The sequence below is a fragment of the Phyllostomus hastatus genome, unplaced genomic scaffold, assembly GCF_019186645.2.
Source record: "Phyllostomus hastatus isolate PE091 unplaced genomic scaffold, TTU_PhHast_1.1 phas_scaffold_39, whole genome shotgun sequence".
Classification (NCBI taxonomy): domain Eukaryota; kingdom Metazoa; phylum Chordata; class Mammalia; order Chiroptera; family Phyllostomidae; genus Phyllostomus; species Phyllostomus hastatus.
This window is the reverse complement of record NW_025334028.1, coordinates 2,539,214-2,561,103: the sequence shown is the minus strand read 5'-3', so window position 1 is coordinate 2,561,103 and position 21,890 is coordinate 2,539,214. Positions and strand designations below refer to the sequence as shown.

Here is a 21,890-nt window from a genome sequence, read left to right as displayed (position 1 = left end):
TCACAACAACTGTATCCCTTCAGAAGGATGTCAACAGTCTGATTGCTGAGAATGGTCTTCATCTTTGCAGTAGATGCTACAAAGAGCTTCATTGCTATTTTAAAAGTAAGATCCACAGGCCCTTCAAACACCCCAGTACTAGTATTGATAATGTTGAGTGCTGAAATCAACTCAATATTGGTGGTGTGCACTCAGTTAGGGTGACTGAATAATAGCTGGGAGAAGAAGGTGGAAAATGCTGAGTTGGACTTCTTTCTCAGCCAGGGTCTGAGTGAGATCTGGACAGAGCATGTCTGTGCCCTTCTCCTGCTGGAGTCCATGCTGAGGTTTGGGTTTATAAATAAGTGTGACTTTATTTGGGTGGCACAGCAAAGGGCTGCTGTGGCCTCTCTGCTGATGTCCACAATCCCACCATCAGAGACTCAGAGATTTTAGTTTGATTCATGGAAAAATGTACATACTATTCAGAACAATGGGTGCTAAGAAGGAAGAGGAGAGATAAGGAGTCAAAGGTAGGATTCTGTTTTTTTATCCTATGTCAACCATTACTTAACAGGCAACTTCATTCCCCTGGTCCTGTTTTCTTCTTTGAGTGACAAGGTACCCAGACTGAATGGTTCCTTATTACTCTACAAGTTTAGGAATCCATCAATGAAGTATGCAACTATTAGTCATTTTACCCTAATAGGGTCAATTCTTTAGGTCTTTCCATCCTACTATCTGCTTCAGCATAGGGTTTTGTTGTTGTTGTTTTTCCTAGAAGAGAAAGGAAGGGAAGGAGAGAGCAACATTGATTGGTTGCCTCCCATATGCACCCCAGCTGGGAATGAACCCACAACCTTAGGTATGTGCCCTGATTGGGGATCGAGCATGTAACCTTTTGATGTACAGGGCAATGCTGCAACCAACTGAACTACCCAACCAGGGCTCAGCACATGTTTTGATGAGATGAATATGGGAAGAACAAGAGAGGCCCATGTGTCCTGGGAAGGACTGTCATGGAAGAGGGATAGGGACCCCTGGAGAGCAGGAGGGGTTGAAGACAATTTGTTGACTTCATGCTCTATTGAGTGAAGGCAGAGGGCTTAGTGGACAGACAGACACTAGGCTCACCTGATGTGACCCCACCCTGTGAAGTGCAAGCTTACAGTGTCCTGGAACCTGACTGGCTATATTAGTATGAGTGGGAATGCATCGTTGGAACATGCAGATAGAGGAGACCCTCATCCACTCTTTGCTGTAACATAGGACACCTAGTTTTGTAATTTAGGTTTTGAAATCTTTAAAGATCATTTTTCAAGTATATTTTATTGATGTTGATATTACAGTTGTCCCAATTTTCTCTTTCCTTTATCCCCCCTCTGTCCTGCAATCCATCACCCTCCAGCATTCCTCCCACCTTTAGTTCATGTACATGGGTCATACATATAACTTCTTTGGCTTCTCTGTTTCCTATACCATTTTTAACCTCTCCCCATCTATTTTATGCTTACCAATTACACTTCTTATTCCCTATAACCTCCCCCCATTCTTCCCTTCCCTTTCTTCCCTACTAAAAACCCTCCATGTGGTCTCCATTTCTCTGATTCTGTTCCTATTCTAGTTGTTTGCTTACTTTTTGTTTTCATTGTTTTTCTTTTTTTTAGGTTCAGTTGTTGATAGTTGTGAGTCTGTTGTCATTTTACTATTCATAGTTTTTTATGATCTTCTATTTCTTAGTTAAGTCCCTTTAACATTTCATATAATAAGGGCTTGGTAATGATGAACTCCTTGAACTTGACCTTAACTGGGAAGCACTTCATCTGTCCATCCATCCTAAATGATAGCTTTGCTGCATGGAGTAATCTTGGATATGGGTCCTTGCCTTTCATGACTTCAAATACTTCTTTCTAGTCCCTTCTTGCCTGCAAGGTTTCTTTTGAGAAATCAGCTGATGGCATTATGGGTACTCCTTTGTAGGTAACTCTTTCTTTTCCTCTTGCTGCTTTTAAGATTCTTTCTTTATCTTTAATATTGGGTAACTTAATGATGATGTGCCTTGCTGTGTTCCTCTTTGGGTCCAATTGCTTTGGAACTCTCTGCGCTTCCTGGACTTACTGGAAGTCTATTTCCTTCACCAGATTGGGGAAGTTTTCCTTCATTATTTGTTCAAATAAGTTTTCAACTTCCTGCTCTAGTTCTTCTCCTTCTGGCACCCCTATGATTCAGATATTGGACTGTTTAAGGTTGTCCCAGAGGTTCCTAAGCCTCTCCTCATTTTTTTGAATTCTTGTTTCTTCATTCTGTTCCAGGTGGATGTTTATTTCTTCCATTTGTTCCAAATTGTTGATTGGAGCCCTGGTTTCCTTCTCTTCACTGTTGGTTCCCTGAATATTTTGCTTTATTTCACTTTGTGTAGCCTTCATTTGAGACTGAGCTCAATCAATTTTGTGAGTATCTTGATTACCAGTGTTTTGAACTCTGCATCAGACAAATTGGCTATCTCCTCATCACTTAGCTCTTTTTCTGGAGTTTTGATCTTTTCTTTCATTTGGGCCATATTTCTTGTCTCACCACAGCTGTTATGTTATAGGGGGCCAGGGTGTTAGGTATTCTCCAGAGCAAGGCAACCCCCTTTGCTGCGTTGTGACACTGTCTTTGGGGAAGGGGTCAGAGAGGAAACAATGCAGCTTGCTTGCTTGGCTCTAGCCCCACTTTCCAACAAACTCTTGTGTGAAACTGGGAGTTTCTCCCACCATGGCAAATCCTGCCATAGTTTACAGCTAGCTTTGAGTCTTAGTTTCCTGTTCAGCCAGCTCTGTGTCCTCCACCATGCTGTGGGACCTCTCAGCCAGCCTCACCCTCTCAGTCCACCTCCTTGCCATGAGTCTCCTCCACCTGCCCGGCTGCCCGTCTCCTTCCTACCAGCCTGGTTGAATGTCTCTTTACTTCCTTCATTGTCAGAGTTGCAAGCAGTTTGATTTTCTGGCACTTCTGGTTGTTTATTGTTTTTAGATTGGCTGTTATCCTCCTTTTGGTTGTGCAAGGAAGTGAAGGGCTTCTATCTGTGCCTCCATCTTGGCTGGAACTCTGCATGTCTGTTTTTATGTACACTCTTGGTGGGAATGAAGACTGGTGCAGCCACTGTAGAAAACGGTATGGAATTTCCTCAGATAACTAAAAATGGAACTGCCTTTTGACCTGGCAATTCCACTGCTAGGACTGTTCTCTAAGAATCATGAAATGCAATTCAAAAGAACCTATGCACCCCTATGTTCATAGTAGTACTATTTACAATAGCCAAGTGCTGGAAACAGCCTAAGTACCCATCAGGAAATGAGTGGATCAAAAAACTGTGGTACATTTACACAGTGGAACAGTACACAGAAGAAAGAAAGAAGGAGTTCCTACCCTTCATGACAGCATGGATGGAACTAGAGAGTGTTATGCTAGGTGAAATAAGCCAGGCAGTAAAAGGAAAATACCATATGATCTCACCTATAAATGGAACCTAATCAGTAAAACAAATAAGTGAGCAAAATAGAACCAAAAACATGGAAATAAAACAAACTGACAATAAATAGAGGGGAGAGGGGAAGGCAATAATGGGAGAAAGAAGGTAAAGGGGCAAGTCAAGGAACATGTATAAATGACCCATGGACAAAGACAATGGGTGTGGGGGGCCAGGATTGAATGTGGGAGGTGGAGAGTGAGTAGGGCAAGGAAGAGTAATGGAGGGAAATGGGGACAACTATAATTGAACAACAGTAACAAATAATAATAATTTACTGAAATCAAATCAGCTTGAATTGAAAGTTGTATTGCCCTTCTCTGAGGGTGGCTTTCCAAGACCAGGTGGTCTGTTGTATTGTCCAGGAAGCAGATTGGTTGGGATCCTGAATATATGTCAATATGTGCACCTGATACTATCTTACATAATGGTAGAATTTTGCTCATGTTTAGAATTTTAGAATATTTATACAGTAGAGAAATCTATCCTTTCTCTGGGTACCCTGAAAGAAGACCCTATTATTGAGATGCACTTCCACAAAGTATACTCTGAGGTTTTCCTTACCTGACATAGCAATGACGATTTTATATCTTAACTACTACACCTTACCCTAATTCTGTAAGAAAAAATCTAAGCAAAGGGTCAGACGCCAAACCCATGAAAGAGATAAAATTTTGTGTATTACTTTCAAGAACTTCTCTTGGCTACACTTAATGGGAACCTAAAAGAAGCTTATAACTCAATTTAATAATTCTGGAAAGTATCTTTTAATGAACATTACTTTTACCTGATTAACTTAGAGAATCTCCAGTAAGCTGGAGAAAACCATGAAAACAGATAGGTTAAGATCGCAGACTCTGGACCCATGATCTTGCTCTGCTTATGTCTGATCTTTGGCAAGTGACTAAGCCTCTGTCTGCCTCAGTTCCCTCCTCCATAAAATGAGAGTAAGAATTCTGCCTGCTTTATAGGGGTTGTTGCAAAAATTAAATTCTAAAACAGATAAAATGCATTGAATGGCACCTTCCTGGAGCAGTAAAGAGCTTGTTTTATTATAGAGATGTTTTTCATGTGCATTTTTGGTTTTGTTTATATTTTTACTGTGATAAAAAAATGTATAACATAGCAGTTGGAAGATGATGGTGAGGCAGATGGGAGCTTAACACACTTGCTTGTGCACCCAGCTGGGACACCTAGACAATCTTCTGAGGAACAGGGTGAACAGCAAACTGAATCCCAGCTTATATGAAGTTTAGAAATCAAAGACTGCAGAAGACATTAAAAAATGGACCATAAGGAAATTTTGTAGGCTGATAAGAAAGTCACCAGGCCCTGTGCCTGGGGACACTGTGCAGCAGTGGTCCAAGGCCCTGGTTCTGTAGGAGTTTTGGAGGAGAGCTAGGTCAGCAATTCTAACTTTGTAGCTTCCTCCTCTTCCAGAGCAAGGAAACCAGTCCCACCTAGGTGAGACCTGGATGCTTGAAGTTGCTGGGGGGATAATGACGCAGTAGGATACACACAACAGGGGATATTCCCCAGCTTGGACTTTGGTCACTGGCTCAACAGTACCAGAGAAATCTGGGAGCAGGGAGACACCTGGAGATGGGAGAAGAGTTGGGCTGTGACTGACTATGACCCAGAGAGTCTCAGGACTGGTCAGAGAGTTGGGCTGTCTGAAAGGCTCTGCACTTTTTAAAAATGGCAGCCCCAAACCAAGGGAAACTCACTAAAAAAAATGGTGTGCAACAATGGTGTCCCTCACTATAGCCAGGCCAATGAAGAGGGAGGAGGAGGGGCACCACATGGACTGATCAGAGGAGGGCAGCAGGGGCTCAGAAAGTTAGCAGTCCACAGAGAAACTTAATTTAATAGGGGGACTAAACTGCCTGGAAGGGACTTTGAGAGTGCACAGCACTCAGGCCAGCAAAGAGAAAGGAGGAGGTGTGCAGGTAGCTCCTAATCAGTTGACCTCACAGGTGACACAATGTGGTGGACTAAAGGTGCCAACCTGGCACATATGGACAGTGGGAGCTGCCCAGCACTCAGAAGACTTGGGCTGGAAGTTGGACAACTGTGAATACTGCAGCCCAGACCTGGCCCCCATTCTCACAAAACCATAGGAACAGAGAAAAGCGAAGCCCAGCCACCCTCAGGCTGCAGCATCCAGGAAGACCAGCACAACTTGCCTGGCTGGCAGGTTTAATGTCAGTAGGAAGCTTTTTTTTTCCCCCAAGTGAGATGATAGGACCTAGAACTGTGAAAGGTCCAGAGACAGATACAAAGAGGGAACACAAGGGTAACCCCCAAAACTGAGAAACTCAGACAAATTTCAATTTGCTATCCTATAGAACTTAGATGCTATTATTTGTACTATTATTATTATTTCATTATTTTTACTTCTTTTATTTTATTAGTATTTTTTAAAATTCTCTTCTTTCTGCATTTTATTTGTTTAATTGCATTGTTTGGTTTTCCTTGTTCTCTCTTTCATATTGTATTTTAATTTTCCTTCTTTCACTTCATTTATATTCCAATATCACACTACTTACTCTTGGTTGAATACTTTCTAATCTTGTTATTCAGATCATATACTTTTTGTCATATTATTGTCATTCCAGTATTATTGTAAATAACTGTTGTTCCATATAATTGTAAATACTACACAGCACCCCTCCCTGGTCTTAACCTATTTCACTATCTTCTGGAGTTTTATTACTGTTGTGACTAACTTTATTCTCTTGCACACTATGCCTAGTTTCTATCCTTTACTCTCACTATATCTCATCATCTAACCTTGCACAAGTGCTCTGTTTTCTGTATTCAAATCTGAAGTATAAAATAACACATCCTTTCTTAAACCAAGGAGGAAAACCTCATACAACTTTACAGATACGTCATTTGACAAATACAGCCAAAGGGAATATTTGTAGCTGCTTAATATACAACTGAAAAGAAGGAATCTTAAATGAAGAGATCTTTGTGCTTTCTTGGTACCATTAGGTGGTTTCCTGAGCAGTCACACACTGTGTTTGCAACATCTACCAGGTTCTACCACAGTGTGTCTTAGGAGCCATCATTCAATACAAATCCATATCTCAAGCCAAATTTTTGCATTTTGCAGTCTGATCACACAAAGAGCCAGGGAATGGGATAAGATTAGACACTTGTGGGAAAAAATAAAAATAAGAAATAAGGGGCCCTATCTCAACCCCAAGAGGATGTTAAATTATCTCTTTGCCATAAGGCCAAATTGCCCATGATTTCTCCATTATCCCTCATTTTTCACCCCCTCTGTCATTCAAAGTAACCTAATATAATTCCTAGATCTGCTGCTGAGAGTTCTGAAATCTTGATTTTTCTGTGCAGATATAAGCAAGAAAAGAAGAGATTGGAAATGGTCAAAAAGTATCACCAAAAATAAATTAACATTCAGGTGCTTATAAATATTGCATCCTAAAATATATTCCAAGAGATTATATATCTGCTGGTGAGAAAGGATGGGGGAAGATGGTTGGGCACATTCCTAAGTCTGTAGACATCTCCCTCCTCATGCAAATGTCCTATCTTCACAAATAACTGGAGAGGCCTGTTTAGAGTGATCTGTCAAGCCTGGATGATCTCAAGGCCCAGGAAACAGGGTGTCTTCCATGTCCACTATTTCATCTGAACTTCCCAGGAAGCCCACTCACTAAGGCAGTCCTTCTATGCCCACTCCAGCACTAACAAAAATTTACAGGAATTAGAGTTGTTTCAACAGTAACACTGGAACAATACCTTGTGCTAGAACTTGTCCCACTAGTTTTCTGGCTTCTCATGTGATAAATTGATTATTATTATTATTAGCTTCATAGAAAGAAACAGAAGAGATGAAATGCCAGGTGCAGAGCCAATGCTCAGTGATACTAGTTTATTAATGTAGCTCCACTGAACTGAGATCCTATTTCTCAGGCATTGATGAAACACATACATGGGTTGTATGAAGACCCCGAAGCACCACCAGAGGAGGGGCAGGTAGAGCTGGAGGGAGAGAACTGCCCAGTGATACATGAATGATAAACTGGAGAGTCTTTCAACTTTAAGATGGCCAAGGAAGTGAATAGCAATGTCATGGCCAGTTGCACACACTCTTTACAATCACCCAATATTTTATTTTAGTTTTCAAATTATAAAAGAAAGTTTATTTAGAAAGTTACAGAGGTAGGAGGTAGCAGAAATAAGCCAGTTGGGATTCATGGACTCAGGGAACAGGTTACAGAGTCAATTTAGAGCTTAGGAAGGAAAAGGTAAAGTTAACTGCCTAGGGGATGAAGAGTGGGTGGGGAAACACAGGGGCATGCTTGAAAGAGAGAGAGTGTCCAGCCCCCCACTGTTTTAAATGTGCCCTCTACTCACCTGCTCCACCTGTCCAGAGAGGAAGGAAACCCTTCTTACTAACATTTATATTTTGCATTTGACATTTAATTTCCTGAATTCTCCATAAAACTCATTTCATCTGAGTTCAGCTTATGAGAAAATTTAGTCATTTCTTCCAGCTCTGTTTCCTGCCACTCACATATCTCTTTGGGTCACAGCACAGGAAGAAAGATTTGTTCTGTGATTGGCAGGAGGAAGGAAAAAATACATATATGTGTACATACATTCCAAATGGGGGAGAGACATCTGTTTCATTTCTAGGAAATATTTATCCCACAGCACAATGAAAATAGAGGCGGCAGGATTTACAGACTCTGCAGCTAAGCCAGCCCCTGGAAGGAGGATGCTGAAGTTATGGGTGGGAAGTATTTTCATTGCAGGAAATCCTCTGCAAGTCTGTGCTTGGGAAGCCCAGGTGTCCCCTCTCCTCATTTACAAAGCACCACCATCCTCATAATTTCTTGCCAGAAACCAAATTTACACTCAGGAAATTCAAAATAGCTTCTCACAGTACACTGCAACATCCTACAAAACAAAAATCCTATAAATAACACTTTTCTTGGCAAAGCATGAGCATAATCTTATTGATCCTCATAATCTCTCTTTTATGTTTATATCAGCAGGCAGCCAGCTGCAGTAGTGTTGGTTCAACATTTAGATTCCACCATTAGGTGACTGCCATTGCTGGACCACCTGAGGATCCACCTGGACCATAACCTGGGAAGATTTCTGAATTAAAGTTCCTGGAAAGTTAGACTTAGACAATGTCTAGTGAGCTTTTCATAGTGTGCAAAGACCAAAGGGTAAAACCAACACAGATGCCTGTGCACACGCACTGAAACCAAGACTCCTTCTTGTTTAAAACAATCATGTTTAAGAGGACAGTCTCTAAGCATAAGAGATGTGAACTTTAGTCTCAGTTTAGTTAAATCAATTATTTTCAGGTTCGTCACCTCCTCTCTTCTCTCAGCATCCAAGGACCTGAGCTAACATCTTTGCTTTAGCTTTCCCTTCTCTGAGACCAATGTGTTGGTCATTAAGGGTTTACTAAACACCTCTATGGGACAAGTGCCCAGAAAATAGTTTTCTGCCGGAGGCAAATGCTGGTGAGCTGTCACCCAGACTTTTCCTCCTTCTTTCTGGGTACATCACAGCCTCCAGAGCAGTCAGGACTGAGTTCCACTGGAGAGTGTGCCAGACAAGCTGGTGCCCTCTCCAGGCCTGACTGATAGCACTGGACTTGTTGACACAGCAATCTTGGCTTTTGTGGGTGGGAGATGATGGCACCACAGGGTAGAAGGATCCCTCAGTCACCACCCAGAGGAAAGCTGCCCACCAATTAGGAACACTCACTTTGTACTTTATGAAACTTCTACTATATTAAGTGACTAAGACTGGGGTTTATCTGTTAGAGCAACTACAATTCCTTAAATTGCCCCTGCCTCTACCTTAGACAGTAGTGAGCTAGTAACTCTCTGGAGTAGGGATATAAACCCATGAACCATCTTTTATTTATGCAGTGTGCCAAAGATGCAAAGAAGCAGGTTAAAATCTTAAAAAGGAAGATTGATAGCCACAGGATTTTCCATTTCTTTATACTTTTTAGATACAGTCTAAAATTTTTTCCCTCCCCTTAAGTAACTATGAAAGATCTTCAGGAGTTTCAGCCAAGATGGAGGTGTAGGTCAAAATGCTGTGCTTCCTCACACAACCAAAAGAAGGATAACAACCAATTTAAAAACAATAAATGTCCAGAAGTGCCAGAAAATCAAACTGCATGGAATTCTGACAACTAAGGAGTTAAAGAAACATTCATCCAGTCCAGTAAGAGGGGCAGAGACCCATAGCCAAATGAAAAGAACACAATGCAAGGCAGTGGACCACTCCAGCAAGGCGGGGCTGGCTGAACAGGAAACTAAAGACTCAAAACCTCCAGTTATAAAACACAGTGGGGCCTGTGATGCTGGTAGAAACTCCTAGTTTCACAAGAGAATTCATTGGAAAGTGGGGCTAGAAGAGAGTGAGCAGTGACATTGTTCCCTCTCTGATCCCTCCCACACAGACAACACCACAACCCAGTGATGTGGGTTACCCCACTCTGATGAATAACTAAGGTTATGCCCCCTTACAAAATAACAGGTGCACCAATAAAGAGAAATATGGCCCAAATGAAAGAAAAGATCAAAACTCCAGAAAAAGAGCTAAGTGATGAGGAGATAGCCAATTTGTCTGATGCAGAGTTCAAAACACTGGTAATCAAGATACTCACAAAATTGATTGAGCTCAGTCTCAAATGAAGGCTACACAAAGTGAAATAAAGCAAAATATTCAGGGAACCAACAGTGAAGAGAAGGAAACCAGGGCTCCAATCAACAATTTGGAACAAATGGAAGAAATAAACATCCACCTGGAACAGAATGAAGAAACAAGAATTCAAAAAAATGAGGAGAGGCTTAGGAACCTCTGGGACAACCTTAAACAGTCCAATATCTGAATCATAGGGGTGCCAGAAGGAGAAGAACTAGAGCAGGAAGTTGAAAACTTATTTGAACAAATAATGAAGGAAAACTTCCCCAATCTGGTGAAGGAAATAGACTTCCAGTAAGTCCAGGAAGCGCAGAGAGTTCCAAAGCAATTGGACCCAAAGAGGAACACAGCAAGGCACATCATCATTAAGTTACCCAATATTAAAGATAAAGAAAGAATCTTAAAAGCAGCAAGAGGAAAAGAAAGAGTTACCTACAAAGGAGTACCCATAATGCCATCAGCTGATTTCTCAAAAGAAACCTTGCAGGCAAGAAGGGACTAGAAAGAAGTATTTGAAGTCATGAAAGGCAAGGACCCATATCCAAGATTACTCCATGCAGCAAAGCTATCATTTAGGATGGATGGACAGATGAAGTGCTTCCCAGTTAAGGTCAAGTTCAAGGAGTTCATCATTACCAAGCCCTTATTATATGAAATGTTAAAGGGACTTAACTAAGAAATAGAAGATCATAAAAAAACTATGAATAGTAAAATGACAACAGACTCACAACTATCAACAACTGAACCTAAAAAAAAGAAAAACAATGAAAACAAAAAGTAAGCAAACAACTAGAATAGGAACAGAATCAGAGAAATGGAGACCACATGGAGGGTTTTTAGTAGGGAAGAAAGGGAAGGGAAGAATGGGGGGAGGTTATAGGGAATAAGAAGTGTAATTGGTAAGCATAAAATAGATGGGGAGAGGTTAAAAATGGTATAGGAAACAGAGAATTCAAAGAACTTGTATGTATACCCCATGGAATAAGGAGGAGAATGCTGGAGGGTTGGGGGTACAGGGTGGAAGGGGGATAAAGGGAGAAAAATTGGGACAACTGTAATAGCATAATCAATAAAATATACTTAAAAATAAAAAATAAAATTAAATTAAAAACATAAAAAAAGAACAGACACATAGATCACTGGAACAGAATAGAGAACCCAGAAATAACCCCATGTCTCTGTGGTCAATTAATATTCACCAACGGGGACAGAAGCACAAAATGGAATAAAAAGCCCCTTCAACAAATGGCATTTGGAGATCTGGATAGCTAGAGGCAAAAAAATGTAACTTGACCATCAACTTACATCATACACAAAAATAAACTCAAGATTAATAAAAGACTTACATATAAGTTGCAACACCATAAAAGTTGTAGAGGAGACCATAGTCAGGAAAATTTCAGATATTCCACACTGCAATATTTTCACCGATATGTTCTCTAGGGCAAAGAATATAAAGGAAGGAATAAACAAATGGGAGTACAACAAATTAAAAGGCTTCTGCACAGCTAAAGAAAGCATCAGCAAAATGAAAAGGGAACCAATCACATAGGAAAACATATTTGCCAATGATACCTCAGACAAGGATTTGATGTCCAAAATATATAAAGAACTCACACAACTCCACACCAGGAAGACAAACAATGCAATTAAAAAATGGGCCAAGTACATGGACAGACACTTCTCCAAGGAGGACATACCGAGGCCCAGAGACATATGAAAGGATGCTCAGCATCATTAGCCATCAGAGAGATGCAAATTAAAACCACAATGAGATATCACTTCACAGCGGTCAGCATGGCTATCATCAACAAATTAACAAACAAGTGTTGGTGAGGTTGTGGAGAAAAGGGGACCCTGGTTTCAGTACAGTAACATTTACTGAACAAAAAAGATAACGTTAAATATCTTTACTAATTAATACATCAACATTTCTGGTTTCTTCTAGGTTCCCAGGTTGGGTTTACTTTCTAGCTTAATAGAACCATACCAAGTGTACCCAGTTTTTGTTGGTTTTTTAGAAGTGAAAGAAAAAGCAGGGTTATACAAAATTGCTCTGTATATGTAATGAAATCTGTCCCAAACAACAAGGCATGAACTTCTCTGTTTGGACCAGGTGAGGGCACTCCTGTCTTCTTCTAAATATTTACTTACTCAAGGTGACAAAAAGAAAAAAAAATCACTTCCATTTAAATTAGGTTAGATACAATAGCTAGTTTGCTTAGTTACTTTCTATTTCTATTTGTTATTTAATTTAATTTTTTAAAGGTTTTATTTATTTTTTAGAGAGAAGGGAAAGGAGAAAGAGGAGAGAACGGTCAGTGTGTGGTTGCCTCTCACGTGGCCCCCACCAGGGACCTGACTCACAACCCAGCCATGTGCCGTGACTGGGAATCAAACCAGCGACCCTTTGGTTTGCAGCCCATGCTCAATCCACTGAGCTATACCAGCCAGGGTATATTTGTTATTTAATTTTAGATCATATCTCCACCTTCAATGACAAGCACTGGGTTCCAGTTCTGGCTACACATGAGATTCATCTGAGCCAGTTCTAGAATATGTTGAACCCTAAACATTTCATCTGAATTCCATCCCCAGGAATTCTAATTCAATTGGTCTGATGCTGACAAGACATCAGTGTTTTTCAGAAGCTTATGTGTAGACAGGGGTGAGAACTGTTGCCAGGGTTTTAGTTAATTAGAAATGAATTTGTCAAGGATTTAACATTAGCAATTATCTTTCTAATTTAAATTAGTGTAGGGTTCACCTGAGTGTTTAAGATGATATAAGTAGATACCTTTTTCCTCTGTCAACAATGGTTCTGCCCAAGGCTTGGAAAGTCATTAAAACTTGGTGTTCAGTTAAAATTTATCTTAATTTTGCTGTTGTTCTGGACAGTTCTCCTTTACTTCCATCCTTCTCTGTCATTTCCCCTTTCCAAGTACCACCCATTTCCTTAGGTTATCTTCCAGGGCCTGTTTTCTTATTTTGGAGATTTCTGTGAAGCTCCCTTGGATTCTGTAGTTCCCATCTGCTATTCCTTGTTCCCTGTCCCACCCTGGCTGTACTCACTGGGGCTATTGCCTCCTGCCTTCCTTCCTGGCCCCTGCCATGCCAGGTACCCATTGCAGGGCCTGTAGGCCTCTACTGACCAGGGCAAACGATTCTGCTCTTGGTCCCTTTCCCCAGCATGAACTCTGGTTATTGTCAATAGAGATCGCTCATTATTCCAGTCACTGCAGCCCATCACTAAGCTTGCAGACTCTGTGTCTGACTACTAGAAAAATGCTAATTTTGCCAATGATTGTATTACTGTGAATGTAGGCAGTAGAGAGATGGTAAGTTGGCCCAAGTCAGCCAGGGGCCTGAGAGGCAGAGCTTAGCTGGCAGCTCCTAAGGCCATATGCTGGATGTTCCTGTGTAGGTTGGTACCAACCACAGGGAAAGTGGTACTCTGGTGTGATTCTGGGACTAGGTAGACACAGACCTGGTTAGTGGATGTTCAGGGACAAATGTACATATTGGTGGCTGAAAGGATTTACAGAGATGGTAGGGCAGGTGGGAAAGACAGAAAAAGGAGTGACAGGTAGAATTCATGTCTTCTATGCCCTGCAGTGCTCCTGACTATATGATATTCGGCAGGTCCACTCCTCTTTGGGCTTCAGAGGAGAGCTAGCCTGTGCATGCTAAGAACTTGGGGATCTTGTTAAATATGGCTTCTGATTCAGTGAACAAGAATCTAGAGGTGACATTTCCATTATGCTGCTAGGTCTTGCCTCCCCTGCTTGTTTGTTGAGTAGTGAGCTTCTCAATGGCCCCAGAGATCTCTGTGTTTAAATTCCTTGATCATGATAGGTGACCTGAAGGATCTTTAGTCTGCATCCTCTGGACCAGTGCTTTCTCCTTCCCTCTGGTCTCCACCAGCCACCTGACCCTCAGGAAGAGGAAGTCTTTAGTCGGGGGCTGTGAGACTGCCTCTTCAACACACACACACACACACACACACACACACACACACACACGATAGAGACACCGGCCTGCAATGTCTGTGGCATCATGGATGAGACATGAGACATTTACATGGACTACGGAGTCCTGTGTGGAGGAAAAGGGATGGCACGGCTACCCTCTCAAGGGGAGGGAGTCTTGGAGTGGCCTGGCCACTTTCTCGAGGAGAGCACCCTGATCCTTCCTTCACAGGATTTTTATTGGCTTTTAATTTGCCCAGGAATACAGGTAAAGTTCATTAATCATTGTCAGGCAGTAAGGATCAAACAACAGATAACGTACCAAGGACTCTGAGGGCCTATTCTGAGTCACGGTCTGTTAGCTTAATGGGTTACAAAACTCTGGGAGGCAAACTCATTTCCTGCCTGGACCTTTATCATTTAATTAAGAGCATTCTTAGTGAAGCAGGTTTCACAAGAGTTTGTGTATTCTTTCAGGCCCGATCACCCGAGCAAACCTGCCCTTTCCAGCACAAGGCTGCACCACCCTCTGTCATTGTTTTAGGATTAAGTCAGGGGTGGGAAGTAAGGCATCCAAGAGATAGGAGACTTCTCGCAGACTGAATGAGGACTCAAGCTTTGTCAAAGCCGAGGGGTGAGGGTCCATCACCCCTTTTCTCCATAGCCCCCCAAGTTCTTCCCTGGGGCCTCCACATGATCATGCCTGTCTTAGGTCATTACCCCCTTAGGGAATCTTACCTGTCATTGGCTAACTGATCAAGCATTGGGGGCCAGTTATGAAAAGAGGAGCATGAGAGGCACTCCTGCCAGGGAGATAAGCTTTGTCTCCTTAGTGGCTTCTGGTCCATAGGTTGCTCACTCAGCCTTAGCCATGGGGGGTTACAGCTCCTGAAATTAAGCAGGGTGGTTCCCCCCACCCCGACACACACACACACCCCTGTTAGAGGCCTGTCCTTCCCATCGGGCCATGCTATGCAAATCTCCCTCCTGCAGAGCTCAAGCATTCCACAGCCCAGGCTCCCCTCTCTTCCTTTTGGTTAACCTTGTTCTGTAGCACAGTTTCTATTGCTTGGTGTGTTTCCACAAACACCTGGCTAAATATTGGGGATAGCCTGCATCCTACCCATCCCAATAGCATTCATGTGCAACACTGAAACATGTTCACTGGACCCAGCAGCTTGACTTCTTTGCAGGAAACAGTAAAATAAAACAAAACAAACCCTCTCCCCCCAGTTAAATAGGCAAATCAACTACATGCCACCTCAGACTATTCTTCATGATTCAGACTCATTCCTTCTCCCATTAAAAGATATAATGGATGTTTATGTGGCCACCCATTCTTTAAATAAAAGTAACTCAAGATAATTTTTAAAAAGATAACCCTTTGGATTTCAACACATTTTAATTATATTTTTAGTATAACCATTAACATTGAGGATTTACTTCAATTGAAGACTTGAGGTTCTGTAAATTGATGAAGTTTGGGGTTCTTGACAGAAAATTTCAAAATTATGAATACAAAATACTTGTGGGCCTTCTGGGCAGAGTCTGTGAGTGACAAGGCTTGTACCATAGGACTGTATTTCTGAATGAACCTATCTATCTCCTGGTTCTTGTGGAACTTTGTGGTACCATGAGGTGGCACTATAGTATCAAATGTGGAAAGCATACCACTGCACTTGTGATTTGTTTGGAGACTCTCAACGGAATGTGTGCCCCTGTACTTAAAATAACATGTTGTTCTCTGCAACTGCTTTTGTCTCTTTGTGTGATTTTTTTTTCTGTAGGCCAGATAATCTGATTTCCCACCTTCAAACTCAAGGATTTATAGGAACCTGCTACGCCATCAACACAGGTTAAAAAACTGTAAGGGTGACAATTTGTTTCTTAAACTTCTACAATCCCCCTCACCCACTTCTGTTTTATGGTACTTTAAATTGCATTTTTTATAAAGCAAAAAGAAAGTGTTTCACATAACTTCTCCCATAAGTAATTTTAAAGAGCTTTGGCTCTAATGGTTTTGGCCATATTAGACTTTATTTACATTGATCTAGCCACAAAGTAACCACATATTTGACAAAATTTTCAAAAACTAACACTTGTTCTGCATAGTAAGAACACACCTGCATAACACAGTGTTCTGGAAAGGAACCCATTCAGTTGTTTTATAGCCAAATACTCTTCCTTTCTTTTCCCAACCCCAAATCAAGTTTTTTTAAAAATTGCATTAATGGACACTATTTGAGTATTGGTAATTTTGCACCTCAAGTTTAGCTTTAAAGACAAAGAACCTGCACTTGTGTTTTATTATCAGTCTCTAGTGATTGTAAGTACCGGTCTTTTTACTGAGAGCTGTCCCCAATAAGGATTTTGCTTGTTTATCAACTTGCTTATTTTAAGCATGCTTACAGTCAGTTTTCAAATATGACATTTTACAAGGATATATTGAATACATTAATAAAGAAAAAGAGCTCTAAAGTTGAACAATTTCCACTATGTAACATAGCTGAAAATGTGTCTAATGAAAATATTGCTACACTAGAAAACCAACATCGTAACTTTTAGCTCTTTCCATCCCACATATGTGATAGTCTATGGGAATGCCCTCAAATCCTACTTTATAATTGCAAATGTAAAGTTTATGGATGTTTTATGTACAGTATAGTACTACCACATGGATTAGATGCAGACCACTTATTGGAACCTATATTACAAAATCGCAATTCTTTAATGAGTAAAACAGTTGAGAGGTGGATTTTAGAATGCCTTTGACTTAAAAAAATAAAATTGGCATGACAGCTAAAGTGGGTGTTCTTATAGCATATCTAATTTCAAGAATCCAATTAACTCCAAGAATGACTCTGGAAAGGATTTGCAAAATGTTTCTATTACAAAATTCTTCTTAAAAGCCTCTAACAGAAGATAAGCCAAGGAAGTAGTTTCTGTCCTATTAATTAAAAAATATTTTTTAACTACTAAATATTCCTATTAGGAAAAGTAAAGAGAACAAACATCTTAGCAGGCTGCAGAGAACAAGTCCCCACCCCACAGTTTGATGTCTCCATCATTAGCAGGATAGCTGCCCATTTCTTATCTTGATTGACAGTTTAATAAGGGACCTAGGGCTATCTTTTCAGTATGAACATACAACCTTACCAATTACTTTTAAATTATTGCTAATCTGCCAGAAAATAACAAGCATGAGAAATAAAAATATATGAAAAGCTTTACTGAAGAAGCTTTTACTTCCGGTGCTTTTTAAAGATTCAGTTCAGAGAACTTGTCAGAATTTAGTGAATAGAATTTAGGCGCTGAGGATTTTTTTTTCCCTAACATTGGTTCAATTAGGAGCAAAAAAGAAGGGAGTTGTGTAATACAATTGTCAAGCAAAGGAAAACGCTTTAAATTGGGGGATTATGTGCACAGACCACCTGTAGGGCATTCAGAGCCCTTTTCTATAATGCTTGAATCCATGCCTAGCTGCCTGCAGGCTGGCTAACAATGCTTGGAAAAACTGTTTAAAAGACTGAGCACACTTGTGCCTCAGGTCTTCACTAACTGTTACAAGTCTTCCTCTCCCTAGCTCTTTCTCCTTTTTAAAGTAAAAGTCCCACATTCCTTTAATGGAAGAACTTTAAGGCTCCATGGTGGCCAATTGGTCTGCACCAAGAGGAGCCAGGCAGCAGGGAAAGAAACTTCAGACTATACAGCACATTTGGAGAGCAGAAAAGATCAAAGTTTTTCAAACTCAAAAGACCAAGTTCCCTACAGATTAACCCTATTCATTTAGCTCCTCTTAAAGGAATGATGTGCTGGGCCACTGGGCAGACAGGTAAAAAGTTCAATTGCCAAAGCATTCTTCTTCTAATTCAACAGCCTTCTGCTCAAATAAATTAGCTGTCTTGACAGAGGAACAATAGCTTTTTCTCTAGGAAAAACAGCATGTTTGATATTAAGATGTTAACCCATTAGTTTAATCCATTAAGAATGTCTGTTCCACCACCAGAGTATCAAGTGACATACTGTATAATGTGTTTCACAGTTTAAAACACTCACCTTTACACTTCAACAGCTTGTTGCAGTCCAGGTGCTTTCAAAATCACAGACACGAGAAAAAAATAAACGTGAGATTTTGAAGCCTTTAGTGGTACTATTGAAGATAAATAACAAGGCCTGAGTGGAAAATTACTCCTTTACAATAGTCCACTTACACACACTAAAGTGAGCATTGTTATCCATGGATTGAAAAAAGAGCTATCATTAAAAACATCTTTTTGGAAGGTGCAAAATCTCAGTTTTGGTTGCAGTTCAACAGTGATATTTACTATGCTAACAACTTAAGAACTAGAGTTTAACAGGTCATTTTCTCCATGCCTAAAGTTAGTGTACAGAGAAACCAGAAAATGTCCATTCTTCCAACATGCCCTTAGCAAGCACTTTACAGGTAACAGCTTAGAAGAGGTAGGGGAAAGGGCAATGTTTCAATCATTTATCAAAAGTCATTTTATTGACAAAATAGAAAACTTAGATTTGTTCGTACAGGAGTAGCCTCTATACTTTTTACAAAAAAATGTACAGACTATATATCTCTGGATATGTACATATTTTACAATTTTTACAATTCAACAAATAATTATATAAATACATCCTTTAATGTACGAAACCCGTATTTACTTGGGGTGTATAATTAAGACATTTCTTTTTAATTCACTTAAGGCATTTGCCCGGTCATGAAGAATAGCCAAACCATACAATTCCGGTAGGTCGCAATCATCCCTCCTCTAGGATGCATAAGGAATAAGAGTTAACGTAGGAGAAAAATAGGTCTCTCAGGTGAAATCTATAGATCTGGCTTCAAGCTCAACAAACGGCAACCAATGAGGACTCCAAGCCTTGGGGTCTTGGAAAGCTGGAGAGTCCACCCTCCTCTGCCAAAATTAACGCCTCCAGGGCTCCTGCTCCTCACTTACCAATGGAGGAAAGGGGGCTGGGGCTGGGAGGTCTAGGCCAGGAACTTTGTTCTAAGCAAGACATTGAAGTTCCAGCTAATGGGTACCATTAAGAGTTCATTATCATACTAATAGCAGTCAACAAGGAGAAGGGCTGGAAACCTCAGCTCCAGCCCGTGGAGTGTCCCCTCACAGCACTTGGCTTCCTCGCTGCAGCTTCATTGTCCGGAGCAGGGAAAGCCCCACCCCCTTTACTTAAACCTGGGACAATGGCATCTGCTTTGGGTAGGACAGGGAGCTGGCCGTGCCAGATCGCCACGTCAAGCCTGTGCTGACGTCACTGTAGAGGGAGCCCGCTCCGCCGCCCCGCCCTCCTCCCGCGCCCCCGCCGGGACCAGCCGCATCTCTCAGGCCAGCAACTCCGTCCACTGCGGCGCCCTTGTTGGCCCAGCAGCAGCGAGTGCACAGGGCCCGCCACGACTCGAGCGTCTTGCCTGACCAGACCCACACGCCCGAAGTGATGCCTACCACCAGGCACATGAAGTACTTGAGCATGAAGACCGCGTAGTCCGGCCTGCGTGCCTGGTCAGGTTGCAGGTCCCGCAGGCACGGGCAGTTATGCGTGGCCTCCCAGCGCGGGCGGTTGTGCTGCTCGTAGAAGAGGCAGGCGACTACAACGGCGGCGGGCACTGTGTAGAGCACGGTGAAGAGGCCTAGGCGAATCATAAGTTTTTCCAGCTTGTGCGTCTTGGTGGGGCCGCCCTGCTGTTTTATGACCGAACGGATGCGGAAGAGCGACACGAAGCCGGCCAGCAGGAACATAGTCCCTATGAAAAGGTAGATGACGAGCGGCGCCAGCACGAAGCCGCGCAGGTTGTCGAGGCTCTGGTTGCCCACGTAGCAGATGCCTGCCACCGGATCACCGTCCACGGAGCTCAGCGCCAGCACAGCGATGGACTTGACGCTGGGTACGAGCCACGCGGCCAGGTGGAAGTACTGCGAGTAGCCGGCGATGGCCTCGTTGCCCCATTTCATGCCCGCTGCCAGGAACCACGTGAGCGACAGGATCACCCACCAGATAGAGCTGGCCATGCCGAAGAAATATACGAGCAGAAAGACCACCGTGCACAGGGCCGGGCCAGTGGTCTCGTAGCGCACATGCTGCTCAACGGCATCCAGCTCCTCGTACTCGCTGCGCCCGCCCGGGCTGCCGGCGCCCGCCGCTGCGGCGCCCGCGCCCGCCGCCGCCCCAGCTGAGCTGCCCGCGCCGCTCCCTCCGCCCGCAGCCGGAGCGCCACCACTGCACGCCACCTTCTCATGCCCCGCCACCAGGCGTACCAGGTAGCCAACCGACACGAAGAGGTAGCAGGCCGAGAGAAAGATGATGGGCCGCTCAGGGTACTTGAAGCGCTCCATGTCGATGAGGAAGGTGGACACGGTAGCGAAGGTGGACACAAAGCACAGTACAGACCATAGACCGATCCAGAAGACGGTGAAGGCCCGCTCGTCCTGGCTGAAGAAGGGGTTGTGACACGGCAGCGCGCAGTTGGCGATCTGGCCAGTCTTGACGCGGTTGTACAAAGGGTGCCGCTCGCTGGCCACGCTCACCATTGGCGCGCGACACTGGCAGCCCGGCTCACAGGGCGCCGCGCCACCGCCAGGGAGCCGCGCCTTCCCGCCGTCTCCGCTGCGGGTGGGGGGCGACGCCGCGTCCCCGCCGCCTCCCCCCCTGCCTCGAGATGGGGGCCTGGCCCCTGGCGGGCGGCCGTGGCCACTGCCTGTGGGCGGCTGTTGGCCAGGAGGCGGAGGCAGCAAGCGGCGCGGCGGGCTGGGCGCAGCCGTGGTGAGGTCAGTACGGTTGTAGTCCATGCAGAGAGTGTCTGGGTTGCCCTGTTCTGGCAGTCGATCGCAGCGCATTCGGTCTGGCCAAGCGAAGCCGTACTGGCGCATGAGGGGTGCGCATCCGGCCTTGGCTCGCTCGCACACTGAGCGGCAGGGAGGCAGGGGCTTCTTGTAGTCCTCCAGGCAGATGGGCGTGTACATGCTGCACAAGAAGAACTTGAGGTCGGGAGAGCACTGGATCTCTACCAGCGGCCAAAACTGATGCACCTCCAGGCCCGCCTCGTCTTGCGTGTCGTGGTTGAACTGGTTAGGCATGTAAGTGTAGTTGTAGCCGATGCCTTTGCATAGTGGCACTGTTATCTCTTGACAAGCCAGCTCCTTGCCTGAGGCAGCCGCAGCTCCGCTGGAACGCTGCAGCAGCGCCAAGGCGGCCAGCAAGGAGGTCACTTCCAACAGGTAACCCCACTCCATGCTGCGTGCCCCTCACGTTCCAGGCAGCACACAGAGGGGCTCCGGAGGATCCAGCGAGAGAGCCGGAGAAGGGCAGAGCGGATGCCCTGCTGGTCTTTCTCCTGCTTTTCTCGGGAGGGGATCTGCCTATAACCTTGTCTTAGTCCCCCCTCAGGACATGTCCACAGGGCGCGGTCCGCCGCTCGGGGGAAATTAGGGTGGCTGGAAGTACAGTCCGAAAGGCCTGCCCTGATCGAGTTCAGCCCTTTTGGAGCAGAGCTGCCAACCCCCAGCTCATCATCCCTCACTCGTTCGCGTTTTCTCTCGAGCGCTGGGCCGCTGGGCCACTTATCCGCGCCGCGCCGCGCCGGCGCCGGCGACTTGGCTGGGCGCAGAGGGCGGCGGCGCCGCAAGTTTCCTTTTGGGCCGCGGCGCGCAGTCAAGATGGCTGGGCCAGGCCTCTCCCGCGCG

The 21,890-nt window shown here is 43.6% G+C and overlaps 1 protein-coding gene across 1 annotated transcript; it reads right to left on the bottom strand.

Annotated features, from left to right (window-relative positions):
• Positions 1-18,663: 18,663 nt before the first annotated feature.
• On the bottom strand, positions 18,664-21,574 carry FZD8 (frizzled class receptor 8). The gene has a single exon (XM_045820383.1). It carries the CDS (start codon positions 21,438-21,440, stop codon positions 19,383-19,385), a length of 2,058 nt encoding a protein of 685 aa, XP_045676339.1. The 5' UTR covers positions 21,441-21,574; the 3' UTR covers positions 18,664-19,382.
• Between the last annotated feature and the right edge of the window lie 316 nt (positions 21,575-21,890).

Bases quoted from the DNA above. Each gene is read 5' to 3' on its own strand.
- FZD8 (XM_045820383.1), bottom strand. From the start codon at position 21,440: ATGGAGTGGGGTTACCTGTTGGAAGTGACCTCCTTGCTGGCCGCCTTG.